Raw genomic sequence first — 17,857 nt, 5'->3', positions numbered from 1 at the left:
TACCTTACTTCCCTCATCTGTAAAGTAGGACTAATAATAGTACATACCTCAGAGTTGTGAAGATTGTATGACCAAGTACCCATAGACTATTGAAAACATTGCCTGAAACATAATAGATGTTAACTAACTTATTATGTTGGTATCAGTTTGTAATAGGGATATGTCTTTTCCAGAAACTAGTGTTCTCATCACTTTTGATACTCGCAAAAAGTTGAATTCTTGTTCGTGAGATTGCTTGGTATATATGAAATAAGCAGATAGGTGACTAATCGAGGAATATTTCATACAGGCTGTGGCCATGTCAGCAGACCCAGTAGTTCCTGTATACCAGATGTACTGTCTCTCTGTTTACCCGTTAAAGATGTCACATCTTCACTGAAATCAATTTTGGATGCTGACCAGCATTGCTAATTGATGCCCTTTCAATGGTTTTATACCACCGATAAAGCCTCAAATAGTTTTGTAATTATTATTTCTTAGACTAGGAAGATATTGTGACTCTACCCATTGTATGTTGATTTACTTGGTTGAAGTGATAAATGGAAGAAATCATATTTTCAAACTCTTGATTGGTGGGGAAGCATCTTACTATTGCTCATAACTGGGGCACTAAGGGATGTGAGTATCCCTCTTCAACTTTACAGGGAAATGACATTTTGTACCTTTAAAAAATATAAAACTGTTGGAAGTGCATAGTATTAGCCATGTACTTTAGCTACATAAATTGTGAGACAAGTCATGGTTCTAAGTGGTGTGCAACAGGGTGAAAACTAATTATCATCAAGATACAAAATAAAAGCAAGAACCAGGGGAAGCAGGTTAGCATAACAACAGACAGTATTACAAATTGCTGGATTGTGGAGAAAACTATTACTTCCATGTAGGAAAAATCTGTGCCCTCTTAAACTTTTGTTATGGAATAATTGTGCCCTTCTCCAACAAATGAAAGGGTATATTAATAATATCTGTCTACTTTCATGAATTGTATTATGAAATAATTAAGATCTTTATTTGAATGAAAAGCCTAATTTATTTTCCTTAAACTAGGGAAAGCATGAAATACAAAAGTATTTGAACTCTAGTCATTCATGTAAGGAGATTTGGGTAGCTCCTTTAGTGGAGTATTTAAGAAACTCAGAAGAGGGAGATGAGATCATTAAATACTCCTTTGGAGGGGTTATAAAGAGAATTTATCAAATTATTTTTCCTTTCGCTGTGCGATTTCATAGGAACAATGCTCTTGGCAAAACCAGGCTACTCTGTTGCCAACAGTTGCCTTTTTTTTTTTTTTTTAAGCAATAGGATTCGGGTTTGAACCTGGGCCTCATGTGTGGGAAGCCGGCGCTCAACCACTGAACCACATTGGCTCCCCCAATTTGGTTCCTTTGCTTGTTTGTTGTTTGTTGTTTGTTTTTAGGAGGTACAGGGGCCTGGCAAGTGTGAAGCAGGGGCCCAACCGCTTGAGCTACCCACTTCCCAGCAGTTGCCTTTTTAAAAGAGCCATACTCCCTTAACTGGGTTCAGGGCACTGTTGTTCAGGGCACTGATTCTCTCATAGCAGTCCATCCCAAAAGTCAGTGTAGGAGAGAAGACACTAAGAGAGAGATACCGATAGATTTAGAAGCAACTCTGTAGTTACATCCCATTGCAGTACTTGGATGATAACCCCAATATTTGCAGGAGTAATGAAAATTTGGATAATTTGGCCGGTGACTAATATGCCTCTGCACAAAACTGCACTTAATATGTTGGAATCAGGAGGTTTAGTGGCTTACACATTCTTGCTTATAGTGTTTTTTATAATATGGTTTTTCCTTTCGATAAGTTGGCAGAGAGAATTCATAGGAGTATAACTCAGAAGTATTTGGACAAAGAACCAGAACTATGAAATAATTGTTTGTTTGAAAGTGAGTCATTTGGAATTTCAGAGTGTGAATTAATTATTGTGTATTGTATTTTTTATCTTATGTATTCCCATTTGGGTTTTTTCCCTTCCCCTTCCCCTTCCTAACTCGCACCCCTACCTAACATACATTACTCCCAATTCTCAAGATTTTTTGGTAAAAATGTGTGTAAGTGTTATTTTATGCCTTAATCAACACATTTCCTATCTGGCAGGATATTGTCCTTAGCAACAGCAGCAGAAAAAAGCCCAGGACTTAATAAATGCAAGAAAGAATAATCCTTTTTGATGAAGGAGCTGACCATGCATTGTGTCTTTATGGCTACATAATGCCTACCAAATCATTCAAATACCAATTATTAATTTATATCATTTCAACAATGACACTAATGTGATAAAGCCTTCCTATAAAGGCTGCTTTGACAATGTTACACATTTATTTTTGCAAATTGCCTCATTAGAATATCATACATCCCAGTGGAGAAATCTTCTCAATATATGCATTCATTTTAACTTTTTAGCCCTAAGATTACATATTTGGCTGAGACTTGTTAATTTAAAACCCACTTAACTTTTCACACCTGGGGAAATTGGAAGGACCAGTGCAAGCATCATCCAAAATCAACACCACAACTGGATTTCTCTTTGAAAATGATTAATGAAAAACACAAACCAAAAGTCACTTTAAATCACTGTAGTAAAAGAATAATTTTAGTAGAAATAAATTTTCCACATATATTCAGTTTTTGTATGAAAGGATAACATTTTCTCTAAAAACAGCATCATACATTAAAAACAAAAATTTTTAAGAAGCTTGTGAAAAGATACTTTTCCTTCCTTTTTTTTTTTTTTGAGTACCAGGACCATATATTGAACTTGGGACCTCATATATCGGAAGCCAGAGTTTAACCAATGAGCCACATCAGCTTTTCTGAGTTAGTCTTTTGTTTTGCTTGTTGTTTGTTTTTCTTTTCTCAGGAGGAATCAGGAACTACACCAGGACCTCCCATGTGGGAAGCAGGAACTCAACCACTTGAGCCACATCTGCTCCCCGAGAGTTATTTTTAGGATATAGTTTGAATGAGAATCAATGCCTCTTAAAAACATTAGCATACGTACAAGAATTGTGGTATGTCTGAAAATCAAAAGAAAATCTAAGCAGATGATTTATGAAAACAGGCAGAGTAAAGACAAATAAAAGGAAAGTCTGAAATTGCTAGCCGTGGTGATATATACAAGAGATTAAACCTAGCAAGGGTCAGTGCCAAGTGTTGATGGAAATTAAGGGTGATCACTGATGTTCCAAGATGATATCCACTATTGAGATTCAAATTTAGTTGCACAAAAATATCATATATGCTATCTGCCAAACCTCTAAAATGTTCCAAGTGCTTTCAAATGTAAAAAACTTAATAGGGGTTTTGGGCTTTCCAGTGAAAAAAGAATAACCTACAGCTTGCGCATCTGAGAAAAAATTGCATCAATAGAAAAAAAAGACTAATAGGAAAGGTGATAGGTGGGACAATAAAGACAATTTTTCTGGACATCATTTATTTTACCTAGAGCTAATACTGGTTATGTGCTCTAGTGAGGGTCCTCTCTTACAGATTTTAATTATCTCCAGAAATGGTGAGGTTATTCAACAAATACACATGCCCTGGCACTGAGAAAAAGCTGACTAACCCAAACTCAGGAATAGCAGCAAGATGTACATTTCAGTACCCCACTATCATATGATTCAACTAGTCCACCACCAACTGACAAATTATTTCCCTACATTCACAATGCTGATTACCAGGAGGACTTAGGATTCCTATTACCTAGTGGTATAGAAAGAGTATACCTGTAATTGAAAAGATAAAGTGAGTTGCCTCTTAAGACACTATGCTAGAATTCAGAAAATAAACTACTTGAGAAAGCACACTACCCCAAAAGATGGTGGAAGATGAAAAGGAAGGAAAAGAGTGAACTTTCCAGTATTTGTATAATTAAATAAAAAAAATAATGATAGACTACCAAGGAATGAGTAATATAAGTGTAAAGAAGGAAAGTGCTGAGGAGAGGATGTAGCTCACATGGTTGAGCACCTGCTCCCCATGTAAATGGTCCTGGGTTCAATACCCAGTGCCACCTAAGAAAAAATTAAATAAATAAAAAGTGCCACCTGCAAGGGAAATTCCAGAATGACATAATTAACTGTCTGCAAAATCAGGTAATATGGGGAAAGGGAAAAGCATTCCAAAGCCCTCTCCTCTGGGAAGAATTGGGAAAAGAAAAAAGAATAGGAAGGAAATGAAAGTATTCTGAGGGTCTTATTTTTGTTGTTGAGGGGAAGATGAAGAGAGAAAACATCTTGCTTAGGGAAATAGTTGTTATTTTGCTATCAGGCAATAGTAGAGAAATATGTAGGAACAAGAAAGCAATCCTTAATGGATGTGATTTAGAGTTGATCTTCCATATTATAAAGGAGAAAGATGGAATTAATAGCAACTTTATCAAATCAGCAAAAATGGAAAGAAATACAGTAATAGAAAATAAATAATGTGGTGGACTGAGTATGTACTCCGACTTAGATATGTTCTTAATATTGATCAAATCATCTCATTTTTAGTTAAGATGTGGCCCAGCTGAATAAGAGCAGATCTTAATCCTGAATACAGGAGGCCATATAAAAAGGCATTGGAAGTCACAGAAACCAGAAAGAACAGGACACTGCTGCGTGATGGGAAAGCCAAAGAACCTCAAGTATTGCCAGCAACCAGTACCAGAATGCAGCAGTCTTGGGGTAGAAAGCAGTCTTCTGGTCTCCAAAATCATGAGACAATAAATTCCTGTTGTTAAGCCAAACCATAGTGTGGTATTTGTAATAGCAGCCTGGCAATCTAAGACAAATAATCATGAAGTAAGATGGAAGGAATGGAGAAACATCCTATGTTCTTATGTTTGTATTTGTTTGTCATACATAAACACATAAAAAATAATACATATTTTTGGAAATTGGTGAAATATATGAATAAATTCCTGAGAGTAGCCAGAAAATATTTTGAACAAAGAAAATCAACAAGGGAAACATGCCTTCCTAGATACCAAGGAATCATATAATGCCATTATAATTAAGTCATTCTGGTATTAATAGCTGTATAAATAAAATAGATAATGGAAAAGAATTAAGAAACCAGAAATCTATGCAAGATATTTTATCTATATCTATTTAACTCTATTTATATCTATCCTGAATCATCTACATAAAAATACATGACTAAGAATTCACAAATTTAATTCAGTAAAAGTTACCATAAACAAAGGAAATGGGGAAATAATAGATTGGGGGGGCGTTGGAAATGCAGCACAAAGGACAGAAAGATGATGAATATCTATGATATGCATAGAGCTCTTCAAATTTGCCAAGCAGAAAATAATCCAAAAGAAAATTGGATTTCTATTAAGACTCTATCTCCAACTGCACAAAAATATCAAGTATACTATTTACCAATCCTCTAACATGCCCCAAGCACTTTCAAACATAAAGTTTAGAAACAAGGCAAAAATATGTGAAGAAGCAATTCATAGGCCAACAGATGAAATGACTAATACGCTTATAAAAACATGTTCAAATCTAGTAGTAGTCTGGGAAATACAAATTAAGATAAAAATAAGATATTTTACATTTATCAAACTGGTGTTAGCAGGGGTATAGGAAAAGTGTACTCCTATTGTTGAAAATAAAGTTTGCTACATTTTTGGAAAAAAATCAAGTAAGATATATTAAAGTTAAAATATATATATGCTACAATCCAAAACCCCCACTCTTGGATTTATAATATACAGGGGGAAGTGTCTAATATTATATTAAAATACAGTATAAGAAAAATTGTAGCTTTGCTGTGGGTGGCTGAAAACCAGAAAGTGGAATGTACTTCAGTAGATGAATAGTTGCATACATTGTTACAGATACTCTGTGAAATGTTATGCAGCCTTAAAAAAGAATGAATTTGAGCTAGATTTTAGTGTTGGAGTTATCTGCCAGGATGCTATGAAAAATAACATACACTTGTGGCTTAAACAATGGAAATTTATTGGCTCACAATTTGGAAGGCTGGAAGTTCAAAATCAAGAGGTCAGCTAGACCATGGTTTCTCCAATGTCTATAAGCCTTCTGTTGATGACAATCATCTGTCACATAGCTGTCTCTCTATCTGCCTTCTCCTACTTCTGGTTTCTACTGACTTCTGACTTCTATTGATTTCTATGGCTTGCTTATAAGGACTTAAGCCAAATGATTAAAGGCCCACCCTGATTCAATTTGGCCTCATCTAAATAGGATGTCCAGACCTTAACTAATAATACAAGACCATCATCAAAGGTTCTATTTACAAATGCGTTCACGCCAATGGGAACACAGATTGAGACTTGGATGTGTCTTTTGTGGGAGACATGATTCAATCCCCCAAAAAGGGATTTATAAGTAGTGGTATTAAGTAAAAAAAGTTGCTGTAGAGTGAATAAAAAAATGTTTTGTAAAATGGACACAAAGCCCAATAGGTGTTTATGAATATACACACTGTGTGTGTGTGCGTGTGTGGTTATTTGGGCATGCAGGAAACTACGAATGAGTACATACCAGGCTTTTGGTTGACATGACTTATCTGAGTGTAATGGGGTGATTTTCATATAGAGAAAGAGGAAGGTTGGGAAGAAGAGAGAGATAAAGTAGAACCCAAAGCAAGCAAAACGTAACACTTCTAAAAGAAAGTCAAGTGGGTAATATTGATCCCATTTGAGTATTTACATAAAATTATGTATATATAAGTATATATATATATGCATATATTTACTAATCTAAAATATGTTAAATTCAGGGAAGAGCACAGAAGTCTGTATCCTTGACTATAAAGGCATCTTTCCTCTATTCATCATTAACACCAGGCCAGCATCAGAAATCTTAAATCCTTAATGTTCTGTACAATATATTTTCCCAGAAAGTGCCTTAGGATTTGTGTTCTAGAAAGCTTAGTTGACACCACTTGAATGTAGGATATGAAGGACTCAAAGCCTGAATCTTCCATGTTCCCTTCAGCTTCTTGGCCTCAAGCCTTTTTCACTGTTGCCATACCACCTACCCCTGGGAAAGTGTCAGTTCCTGCTAACTCCCAAACTCTACCCGTTGTTGAGGTTCCCACTTCACAATCCTGAACACACAATGAGAGCAGAATGAGCTGGATGGGGAAATAAAGCGAGACGTTGTTGCAAGTTGGAATATGTATAATGTATTGTTTTTCCATCGACACGGTTTATAAATTATGATTACAGGTTTTCTAACACCATTTGTGCTAAAGTTCAGGTACTACTGAGCATTAAATAGGTTTTTGAGGACTGCCCTGGGAGACTAATCACCTGCTATATTCCTTCTTCTAATGGAAAATATAGTACAGTGCCCACAGACCAAAAAACCCAATTTATAAATTAACTTTTGGAAAGCAAGCTGTTTGTAAATTGGGAATTATTTATGTGAATGCACTTTCTAAATTATAAAGCTCATGGACAAATGTTGACTATGAGGTTATTCTGATTTTGACTGGTAGACTTGCTATTATGACTGACACAGGTTTCTTTCTTTCAGTCCTCACAGCTGTGAGACCTAACTCCCACAAGCATCTATTATTTGCCATGTCATTTAACTATTATAATACCTAGGAACTAGGTATTCCCAGTGAGGGAACAGACTCTGAAAAGCTTAAGTAATTTTCCTCACCTAGCTTCAAGTAAGCCAAGGAGCTAGTTTTCAAAAAATGATAACAATTTATATATTTTTAGCATTTATTTAAGTATAAAATACATACTGTATAGTTCATAAATCAAAAGTATTTGTGGTTGGATTTTCACACAGTGAACACATTCTGTTGTAACTAGCTCCCACAGAACAGAATGAAGAAACAGAACATTACCAGAATCAAAGAAGCTTCCCCAGTACCTCCTTTTACTCACTCTACTCTCCCAAAAGGTAACTCTCATGAGTTCTAACACTTTGAACACCAGAGTAGTTTAGATTAGACTAATATGGATTATTTTGATTATTATGCAAATGGAAGCATAAAGTATGTGCTCTTTTATGTCTGGATCCTTTTTTCAACATGATATTTGAGCAATTCATTTATATTGTTTTATTGTAGTCATAGTTTGCTCATCTTATTACTTTGTAATATTCCTTTGCGTAATTCATTCTAATGTCTGGAGAGTTTCCAATTTTAGCTATTATTTAGAGTACTTCTATGTTAATTCTTGTACATATCTTTTAATACACAAACGTACACATTCTGTTACATATGGAACTAGGAATGGGATTGTTGTTGTAGGTTTGCATTCGAAATCATGAATCCCTAATGTTTTTTAGTAGATAATGGCCAAGAAGTTTCCCAAAGTGGTTACATCAATGTATACTCTCACGAGAAGATATAGTCCATGTCCATATTAATAGAGCTAGTTTTTGAAACCAGGTTTCTGGCTCCAAAATCCTATGCTCTTTTCCTTTCACCTAAATTTTATTAAAAGGTAATAACTTGGTAACAATTTTCTTTTATAAATTCCATGATTCTTTCTAAGACTGTTATTCTTTGTTCTTTAAGTGAGTTTCCTTTTTTATACTGGAAAACACATCTGCGGTGAATAGAATTTAGTAGGGCTAGCAGAGTTTCAGAGGCCTCATGTAAATATTCTTCTTCACTCAACCCAGCCTCTTCTATTTTCTCTGCGTGTGTGAAGAGAATGGCAGTGTAATTCTTCCAAGCATGTCCCAGAAGTTCCTAAAACAGAGAAGAAGTTAGAGATCTGTTTGCCTTGGATAATATTCTTCAAAAAAGAGCAAAAGAGTTATTAGGGTTCAATATAGACAGCTAACAGATCCATCTGTCATTAGGTTTCAAAAAGCTAACAAATGTAAAGTAAGGTGATAATGGGGTCAAGTATTAAATATCTATTTTAAGCAAATGGAATGGAACTCCTGAAAAAGTCTCAATTCTCCATTTTATTTTGCTGTTGTAATTGACCCATACATAAACTCAAAACTGCTTATTATCCATGGTGCACATGACATAATTACATTTACAATATTCTATAATCATTGTTACTTGCCTGTTAACTTGAATCTATTAAAGCCACTTCCTTTAAGACAGAGGATCATGGCTAAGGGATATGTCATATCTTGTTTGAATGTTATCATCATCATTAAAACCATCTATTAAAATTTATATTTATATAATTCCATGGTTATGCTCTATTGATTAATCAACTGACATGAAACAAGAAAGCTATGGTCAAAATACACTTGGTGATTTGGCACAACTACAAAATACTACTGTGATTTTCGTCCTCCTCACTTCATGTGCATAGGATCAAACAAAATTTATCAGATGCCTTCTAATGTGGTTTAAAACATTGAGGACTGGTATTCTTTTGTTTATTAATATGTGGAAGTTGGTTATGTAATAAATTCTTGTTTGATTAGTGAAAATAGACTGATAAAAAGCAGAAGTAACAGCATGTGGCAAGTTGTTCACACACAAGATGAAAGGCATCTAGAAATAACCGTTTAACTTTCTTTGAATATTTCCAAAACTATATGAAATCACAGCAATGTGTAAATAAAATAACATTCCTTCCATTTAAAAACTCCCATTACCAAAATATTTCTATAGCTGCTATTAGTTTATAGTATAACAAGAAAAATATAAAATGCCTAAGAATAAACATAGCAAGAAATATCCAGAATCTCAAATAATCAAAAGAAAGAAAGATGAGCAACTAATATTTAGGGAGTGCTTATTTTGTGTCACAAGCTCTTGAAACTCAAAATTATGCCTTGTGGGAAACCCTGTTATTATCTCCATTATAGTGTGGGGACAGTGATATAAAGACTGAGTTACATGTATTAATACAAACTCTGGTTTAAAATAAAATCTTGAGAAAAGAGAAAGATCTGGAAAAATATTTTCAATGTATATAACAAATGCAGAATTAGTATTCATGCTATTGAAAAATTGGAAAGAAAGAAAAGAAGAAAGGGGGAAGGAAGGATGGAAAGAGATGAAATCAGGACATGTAAATCTAATAAAATAATCATGGGAAATTGTGGGACAAAATGTTTAAAATTAGAAACATCTTCAGATCATGGGTGACTAATTGCAACTCATGATACAGTCTGCCTTTTATCAGAGCCATTTATTTATACAACCATCTCTACAACTTCACTGTGAGCTCCTTAAAGGCTATGTCTTTCCGTGTCAGTCAAAGGTTCTAGCATTTTGTAAACTCACAATAAATGTCTGTTGGATTAATATGGAACTTAGACCCTTATTATCAGCTCAAATAGTAGGTATAGAGTTTTATTTTTCATTTTTTGGAAGGTTTAATTTTGAAGAAGTTTCATTACCATGTGTTTTCTTCATATCTTTTCAAAATTTGTCTATCTACATCATAGAATAATTTAAATTCCTAATTCTCCCATCAATGCCCTGCTTCAGGAAAATCTGAATTGAAATTTCAAGAACTATTCATTAGAAAATAATTATTTGCATTAACAGAAAACTTCTAAACTTTTCAAAAGAAACTTCCAAAGAGTTACTTTGATTGAAATATTCTTATGAGACTTTAAAAACACAAACTCACTTACAAAGCCTTAACTCAACTTTAAAAGAACATAGGTCTGTGTAAATTTAAACATATGTGACCATCCTATTTTATGGTGAAATAACAAAATTAGCAGACTTTTCAAAGCTTGTCAGATATTAAATATTTTGTAAAAGATCTCTGGTGAAGGAGGGATAGTATAGTGGCAAAGTAAATGAATAGGGTTTATAATCTAATAAGTACTATATATATTAGATCTAGGATCTGGGAATAAAAATATTTCTGGACTCTTTATACCAGGATTGCTGGGATGCTTGCAAAAAATGTGTTAGAATCTCTAGACATGAGTCTGGGAATCTGAATTTTTAAAAGTATCCCAGGTGAGTTATTCCTTCAGCAAATATTTATTAAGAGTCTACTTTAGCCAAGGCAATTCCAAATGCTAGGAACACAATGGGGAACATGACAGAAAAATATCCCTGTTTGAATCTAGTGGACATTACTGTGTTCTTACCAAAATTAGAACTAAGCAAGGGAGACAGAAGGAAAGAAGTACTTTCAATTTATTGTAATTACAAGTGTTGTGATAGAAAAAATGATAGGCACCAAAGAACAGATATTTATTAGCCAAGTTTGGGATGGAGGAGGATAAAGGGGAGGATTCAGGAAAAATTTCCAGCATGTGATGGTACCTTGAGATCATTCTTGAAAAATGACTAGGAATTAAAAGAGAATTAAAGGGCAGTAAAAACATTTCAAGTAAAGAGAGTGAGAGAACATATGAGATATCATATAGTATTGGGATTTTATTTTTCTACAAACAGAGCTATTGCATTTGATCCTTGATCATTCTTGTCTCTGGAGATTTCTCAAATTTAGAGCCAGACCTAATATTCACCCAATCACATTGTATTATGGCCTTACTGGTTGTCATAATATTGAAATGCTTATATTAAAGTTTGTAAACAGCTACTATTTGACTGATGGCTTGGGCCATACTTGTCATTATTGCCCTAATAAGAATTCATGCTAAATAATTTTTGGGGACAAACAGTCCTTTCCTGAGTTAAAAATTATAATTATATCCTAGCATATTTTTTCTCTTTCAAGGTTAGTGCTTATTGCATTACATGGTATCATTTTCACAATTTTCCTTTGATTTCTGGTTTTCTGCATTATAACATTAACACATTTCCTCTTTGTCCACACTAGAAATTTCCTACACTTTAAGCCATAATCTCTTTCAGGAACAAGAAGGTAAATCACCTAAGGATAATAGATTTGTAAGCTCTATGCCATGTATGAGACCATATGTTCAGTCACTCAAAAGTTTTTATATGTTGATAATTATTTATGAAAGGATGCTCATATCTTAAACTGTGAGAGAAATTGCACTTTTGAATTATTGCCAAAAATAGAAGAGAGTGGTTGATTTAGCCTATAACCTTTAGATTGATTTTTGGCCAGAAAATAGTGGAATATTTGAAAGTAGTGTCGCTTGGTGTATAGTCATCATGTTAGTGGCCAAACATATTCTCCATGGACCCAGAGAAAGAATAATCAGAGTTGATTGATACCTCACATAAAAATCCAAGAGCAAGATAAGTTAATGTAAGTTATCTGGTGTTAATAATTTAACTATAGTACTAAGCTAGATGGAAATTTTACAATCAATCATGAATTGTTTAGTTTCAGAAGGCTAATGGTTATGAGTTCGTCTAGTCCTTTTGGGACAACTAGTTAGAGTATAAACTTTGTTTTCCAGGAATTATGATCATTTTCCCAGGACCTCACCAACCCTGCCCCATTTGTTTGTGGTTGATGAAATCATAGCATCTGGACTTTCAGGGGGAAACTTTTTTAAAAAGCCAACTATTACATCAACTGAAAAAAATAAGTTATCATGCGAAAGGAGGACAATAAAGACAATTCTTTATATTTTATGCTATTCCGTTATTCTCATTCCACTTAAAATGCCACATCTTTCTTTCTCAGAGAGCCAAAGCTGAATGATAAGACCTCATTAAATAAGATCGTGAATTTTGATTCAGAGACTATTCAGGTGGTAGAGGCCTTTGAGATCATCTTTCCGAATTGCCTCATTTTACAGATGAGGATACTGAGGCCTTCTGATGCTATACATACCTTGGCCAAAGCCAACATAACTGATTATTGGCAGACTTGGTACTGTAACAAACGCCCCCTGACTGCCAGCCCATGTCCTTACCTTACATTGCGGATTTCTCAGTTTAACCTTATGGAACCAGTGAGTTTCTTTCCAATATTTTTTTTTCTAAATTCATGAGGAATTCACTATAATTCTAAATCAGGCCTGAGTAAATCTGATTTCACTCTTACTTTCTTCTGAAGCCTATCAAGATAACCCCAAAGAAAGCTATTTATACAAAGAATATGTTCTATTTTGAGACAAAACAAATACTAACAAAAAATAATAATGACCATAGCTAACATTTATTATACACGTACCATGCTCTAGTGGCTGGGTTAAACAATTTACTGCTCTGTTAACTTGGCATTAATCCCAAACATAACCCGATGAACTAGACCTGCTATCATTCCCAATTTACCAATGAAGAAAATAAGGTTTAAAGAAGCTTCTTAACTGCCCAGGGTCACAAAGCAAATAAATAGCTTAGCTAACTGGGAACTTGAACTGAGATGAAACTACTCCTAAATCCATGTACTTAACCTTTGTAATATGTTGCCTGTATCCAGTAGTTCATTTGAATGAGCACTAATCACCATCTGGGTGGTAACAATAATAATAAAAATGGCAACAATGATAGTAATAATTTACCATTTTCTGTGAAGCAAATGTAAGTCAGGAACAATGCCAGGCACTTTATATTTCTTAACTCTAACCCTCAGAACTATTTAAAAGAGGTAAAATTATCTCCATTTTACAAATGAAGAATGGAAGCCAAGAAAGGCTCATTAGTTTATTTATAGCCACATACCTAGAAAGTAGCCAGGCTCCATTTTTTAATATATTCTATTTAATGATTAAGCCCATGTTCTTTGTTTAGTATTCTCAGGCCCTCAGAATTTTGATTATGAAACAAAAATACATGCTTAAAGCTTCCATGTACACAGTGGTAATACATGATACTATGATAGTGGAAAGAATGTGGACTTCAGTCAATTCCTGGAGAATCTTGGCTGAATGTCAGCTCTTTTCTTAAGATGACTTTACTTGTGCCTTCTCTGATCCATTATTTGTGTATGTTTTTAAACATTCAAGTGGTAATTCAGATCATATTCAAATGAGTCATTCCCTTTATTTCCCAAATTTGGGAAAATGACTCACTGATGTTTCCATCATTTTGCTCTAAATAAATAATAGCCTAACATAAATAAAGAAAAAGGATCATTTGGGGAAATGTTTCAATTGTCACACTAGTAGCCTATAATCCCTCTCCAAAACGTTAGAACAAAAATTGGGGGAGATAGGTAAAGCAACAACAGGGAGGCACAGGGAAGAAGTCACCTGTCTGGCACTGGTCTTAACAGATTCCTTCCATGGCAGGCACTGGTGCCCCAGAACGGGGGGAAGAAAGGGGACAAAAGCAGAGTCCAGTCTCTGTATTGCTTCAGTCAGGAAGAAAAAGACATACCGGTGTCTCTTGAACAAGAGGGCCCTAACTGCTCCGTACTTCTTCCTAGCAGCTGCTGGACCTATTGACCATCCAGACCTTCCGCAGCTGCTCCCAATCTGTGAGCGCACCCAGATGGCTGCCACCAGGGTCTGAGGCCCCTTCAGGAAGAAGTTCATGGACAGCCAGCCTATGCTTGGGCAATCTTCGACCAAGGGACATGGCAGAACGCCAAAATAGATCTGCTGGGCTTCTCAGGGTCTTGGGCACCTCTGAGGCTTCCCAAAGCTCCTGGAAGAGAGAAGTCATTTATTCTGGGGACAAAAAAAATTCTATATCTGAGCTTTGCCTGAGCCAATCTCCTCTCTGCCTGAACTAGAGAGCAGCTGTAAGAAGAGAAGACTATATACCAGACACTGTTTAAAAACCCGAGAGACATGCACGAATCTGATTTATTTGTATGTAAAAACGAGGGGATTACAAAATTGTTTTATATCCTAAAACTGAACAAATCTATTTTCAAAATGTATATCTTTTAAATGTTCCTTTTTGGCTCAGCATGGGGCCATCATAGGTCTTATGGCAAGAGTCAGGTTAGCTTTTGTGAAATAATTGTTTATGCATTTACTGAATTACATCCGTTGATAGCTAAACTAAACGTTTATTTAATAGTAGCTTTAAATGAATAAAAAAAACAATTTAAAATTTACACTGATGTAATGGATTGAAGTCTTCCCTCCCCACCCCCAACATACACATACTTGATTTCTACAGAAATATTGTTTAAAATGCAGGATTTAATAGTTTGGAGGAGGTTAATGGGCTTTCTTAAATTCCACATTGTTTCTTAATTGCAATCATCTTCTCGTCTTTGCTTTTGTACAGCATGTCCTTGATTTTTCAGGAGTTAGATGATTAGGGTTATTTTTTATGCTATTGTCACCCTAAATTTTTCTGCTAGTTTCTTGTGATTATACATATGGCTTTTTTTTTTTCATTTTTAGAAAACATGCACAGTTACTGAAACACACAATGTGTGTCTGTAATTTAGAACAATCTTATGCCTTTACTATTAAAAGAAAAGAAATCTTTATTTAAAGCAAAGTATGCTATCTATCTGGGCAAAACTGGTCCTTTGTCAGTCTGGTCTAAGATTGGCTTCACAGAAATTGTTCTTGAATGGAAAATATCTGCTTTCTATTCTCCAAATGATTTACCTGTGGAGCTTCTAACAGATATTGATCTAGTAGACTGAGCTCAGTGGCTTAGTGATGAAGCAAGCAAAGCACCCAGAATTCCTGATTTTTTATTTTATACGAAGCATAGATCTCCCTGAATATTTACTGAAATGAAAGTCTCTGTGAAGCCTCCCTTTTCTCTCCTCATATGTCACAATTCTTGGGCACTTAACACCTTACTTATTCTTGTTTGTTTGTCAATTTGTCTCTTCTAGACTGTAAGCTTTTTGAGGGTAGCCCACGTCTTATTCACCAATTATTAAGCTCTCTGCAAATGCCCAATAAACAGTGCTCAATAAGCAAATCTGGGAGTGAACACCCATTTGTTGGTGAACTGTAAGAGACTGTCCCTTTGACATCAAATGCCTGCAAGTCAGTATTATAAGTCAGCGATTCTGAAACTTGAATATTAAGAACCTTGTGGAGAGTTTATTAAAATGCAGATATCTGGGCTCCACTCTAGAGGATCTGTTTCAGTAGGTCTTGGGTGAATATGCATTTTTAATCAGCAATCCCAGGTGATTCTGGTGCAGATATTCTGGGGACCACACTTTACAAACAGATTCCAGTTTTCAGTTCTTCGAGGTTTTGAGACTTAACTAACCTCTGAAATTTTATATTCCACCCCCCTCCTTTTTTTTTTTTTACTATGACTCAGTTAAATATAGGTGGCTGAATTCCCCTAAAGGAAATTATAAAAATGATTCTTGGTGGGAAAAATCAAGTAGTTTTTACCAAATGTTCCTATGTGACCAGTACTTTGTGCTTTAAACTATTCTTTTTAACCAGCTTTTAGTGGTTCTTTCCTACCATGAGAATATTGGCAGTAATGCCCTTGCCTCTTTGTCTTACCTGAATCATCTGGATTGGGGAAGATGCTTCCTGTTCACAGAGAGGCATGTCTGCTCTCTGGACCAGCAGTGCAAGGTGGAGACCATCTTGTCCAAAGTGATGTACCAGGGCTTCCTTGACCTCTTGCTTCACCTGTTCCTTACTCAGGCTGCTGTGTGGGTAGCCTGGAGTGTCCAACACCTGGACCTGCAGGGCTTTCTCCTGACCCGCTTGACGCATGAAGCTGTGCAGGGGGCAACTGCGGCCTAGGCAACAATCTTTGGTCACAGAACACGGAGCAAAACTGCTGTGGAAGTCAAAGCTCCCTAGCAGAATGTTCCCAGCAGAACTTTTTCCACTCTGAGTCATGCCAAAGAGAGCCAAGTTGATAATCATTTTGTTGGGGTCTGTCATGCTGTGGGTAGACAAAGGCACAACCTAAGCAGGGAGGCTTCCATATACATACTACCTGGCCGGGACCAGTCCAAGTTTTACCTTTGATTTGCCTTCTGCTCATTCACGGTAGCTAAATCATGGAGGGGTTGAGATACCCCAGTTACAGAAAGGAAGATTGAAATAATATTAGTAGTGAGAAGGGAGAGAGAAGTAAAAAACAGGTCAGAAAGGGGGAAGGAAGAAGCAATAACTGCAGCAAAATAAAAAAAAACCTCTCAAATTGCATGAAGATAATATAAACCTTGCTTAGAAGAAATACGTTAACTCATCGGTGTGATAGGTGAGTTGGCTTAGGAATGGGTGTTGAGTTTCTTGAGCTCAGGTAACAAGCAGCAGCAGTATTTGGAAAACATTCACTTTTGGAAGAATACTGGGGACAGAACAGTAGAAGAAACAGTCCCTCTTGCATTTTTAACAATGTCCCCCACACCCTGAATATACAAGTGGCATCTGCAAAAAATCATCTTTTCTGACTTCCTGACTGCTTTTCTCCCATGAAACATGAATAAAGTTAAGTAGACTTCTGTTTCTATTTACTAAAGATTTTTTTTTTACAACCAGGTAACATTCTGATGAAATGTGAACTACTTATAGTTATGAAATAATTAATAAATCATCTTGATGGCCCTTTTTTTTTCATTTTTTCCTTTTTTTTTATTTTGATGGCCCATTATTTTCAATTGTTGGCTCTTTAAGATAGAGACTCAAGTCCAACACATTGTACAGCTCAGTTAGGAGGCAGCACAATCTTGTGAGAGTCTATTCCATTTATAACATCTGAAAAGTGTAGTTCAGTTAACCTTTTGTGCATAGCATATGTATCTTATGACGTTTGAAGGTCATCAATAATTTTCATTAGATTGATAAGGTAGTGCTACTGGCCAATTACCAAATGTGCTCAATCTGCTAATTTTTAAATATTATAATATCCTATATCTATTATTTTTACTTAATTCTACATTATCTGGTTTTATGTGTCTCGGGTTTTTCCTTGTCCTCTAAGTGCCCTTTACTCCAATTCTCCAGACCCTAATATGTACACCTTGAAGAAACTGTACCTCCTCTTCCTCCACCAGAAAAAAGACATTCGTTGGGATCCCCTCAGTTGACACCAGTTCACTCAGATCTTTTAGCAGTGTCAGCTGCTCTTAGGTGCTAATTTATTTATTTTTTTCTCCTGAATCAGGCCCAGG

General features: G+C 35.4%; 1 protein-coding gene across 1 annotated transcript; it reads right to left on the bottom strand.

Moving 5' to 3' along the window:
* Positions 1–8,445: 8,445 nt before the first annotated feature.
* GIMD1 (GIMAP family P-loop NTPase domain containing 1) lies at positions 8,446–16,622 on the bottom strand. The gene is made up of 2 exons (XM_004476200.1): positions 16,230–16,622; positions 8,446–8,703 (listed from the first exon to the last, which is right to left on the bottom strand). Exons 1-2 carry the CDS (start codon positions 16,620–16,622, stop codon positions 8,446–8,448), a joined length of 651 nt encoding a protein of 216 aa, XP_004476257.1.
* Between the last annotated feature and the right edge of the window lie 1,235 nt (positions 16,623–17,857).

This window comes from Dasypus novemcinctus, chromosome 1, assembly GCF_030445035.2.
Source record: "Dasypus novemcinctus isolate mDasNov1 chromosome 1, mDasNov1.1.hap2, whole genome shotgun sequence".
Lineage (NCBI taxonomy): Eukaryota > Metazoa > Chordata > Mammalia > Cingulata > Dasypodidae > Dasypus > Dasypus novemcinctus.
The sequence above is the reverse complement of the archived record's forward strand: the minus strand, read 5'-3'. Positions and strand labels throughout refer to the sequence as shown.

Coding starts and splice junctions, on each gene's coding strand:
- GIMD1 (XM_004476200.1), bottom strand. CDS start 16,622: ATGACAGACCCCAACAAAATGATTATCAACTTGGCTCTCTTTGGCATG. Junction 8,704..16,229: donor CCCCAATCCAGATGATTCAG/GTAAGACAAAGA, acceptor TCTCTGTTTTAG/GAACTTCTGGGACATGCTTG.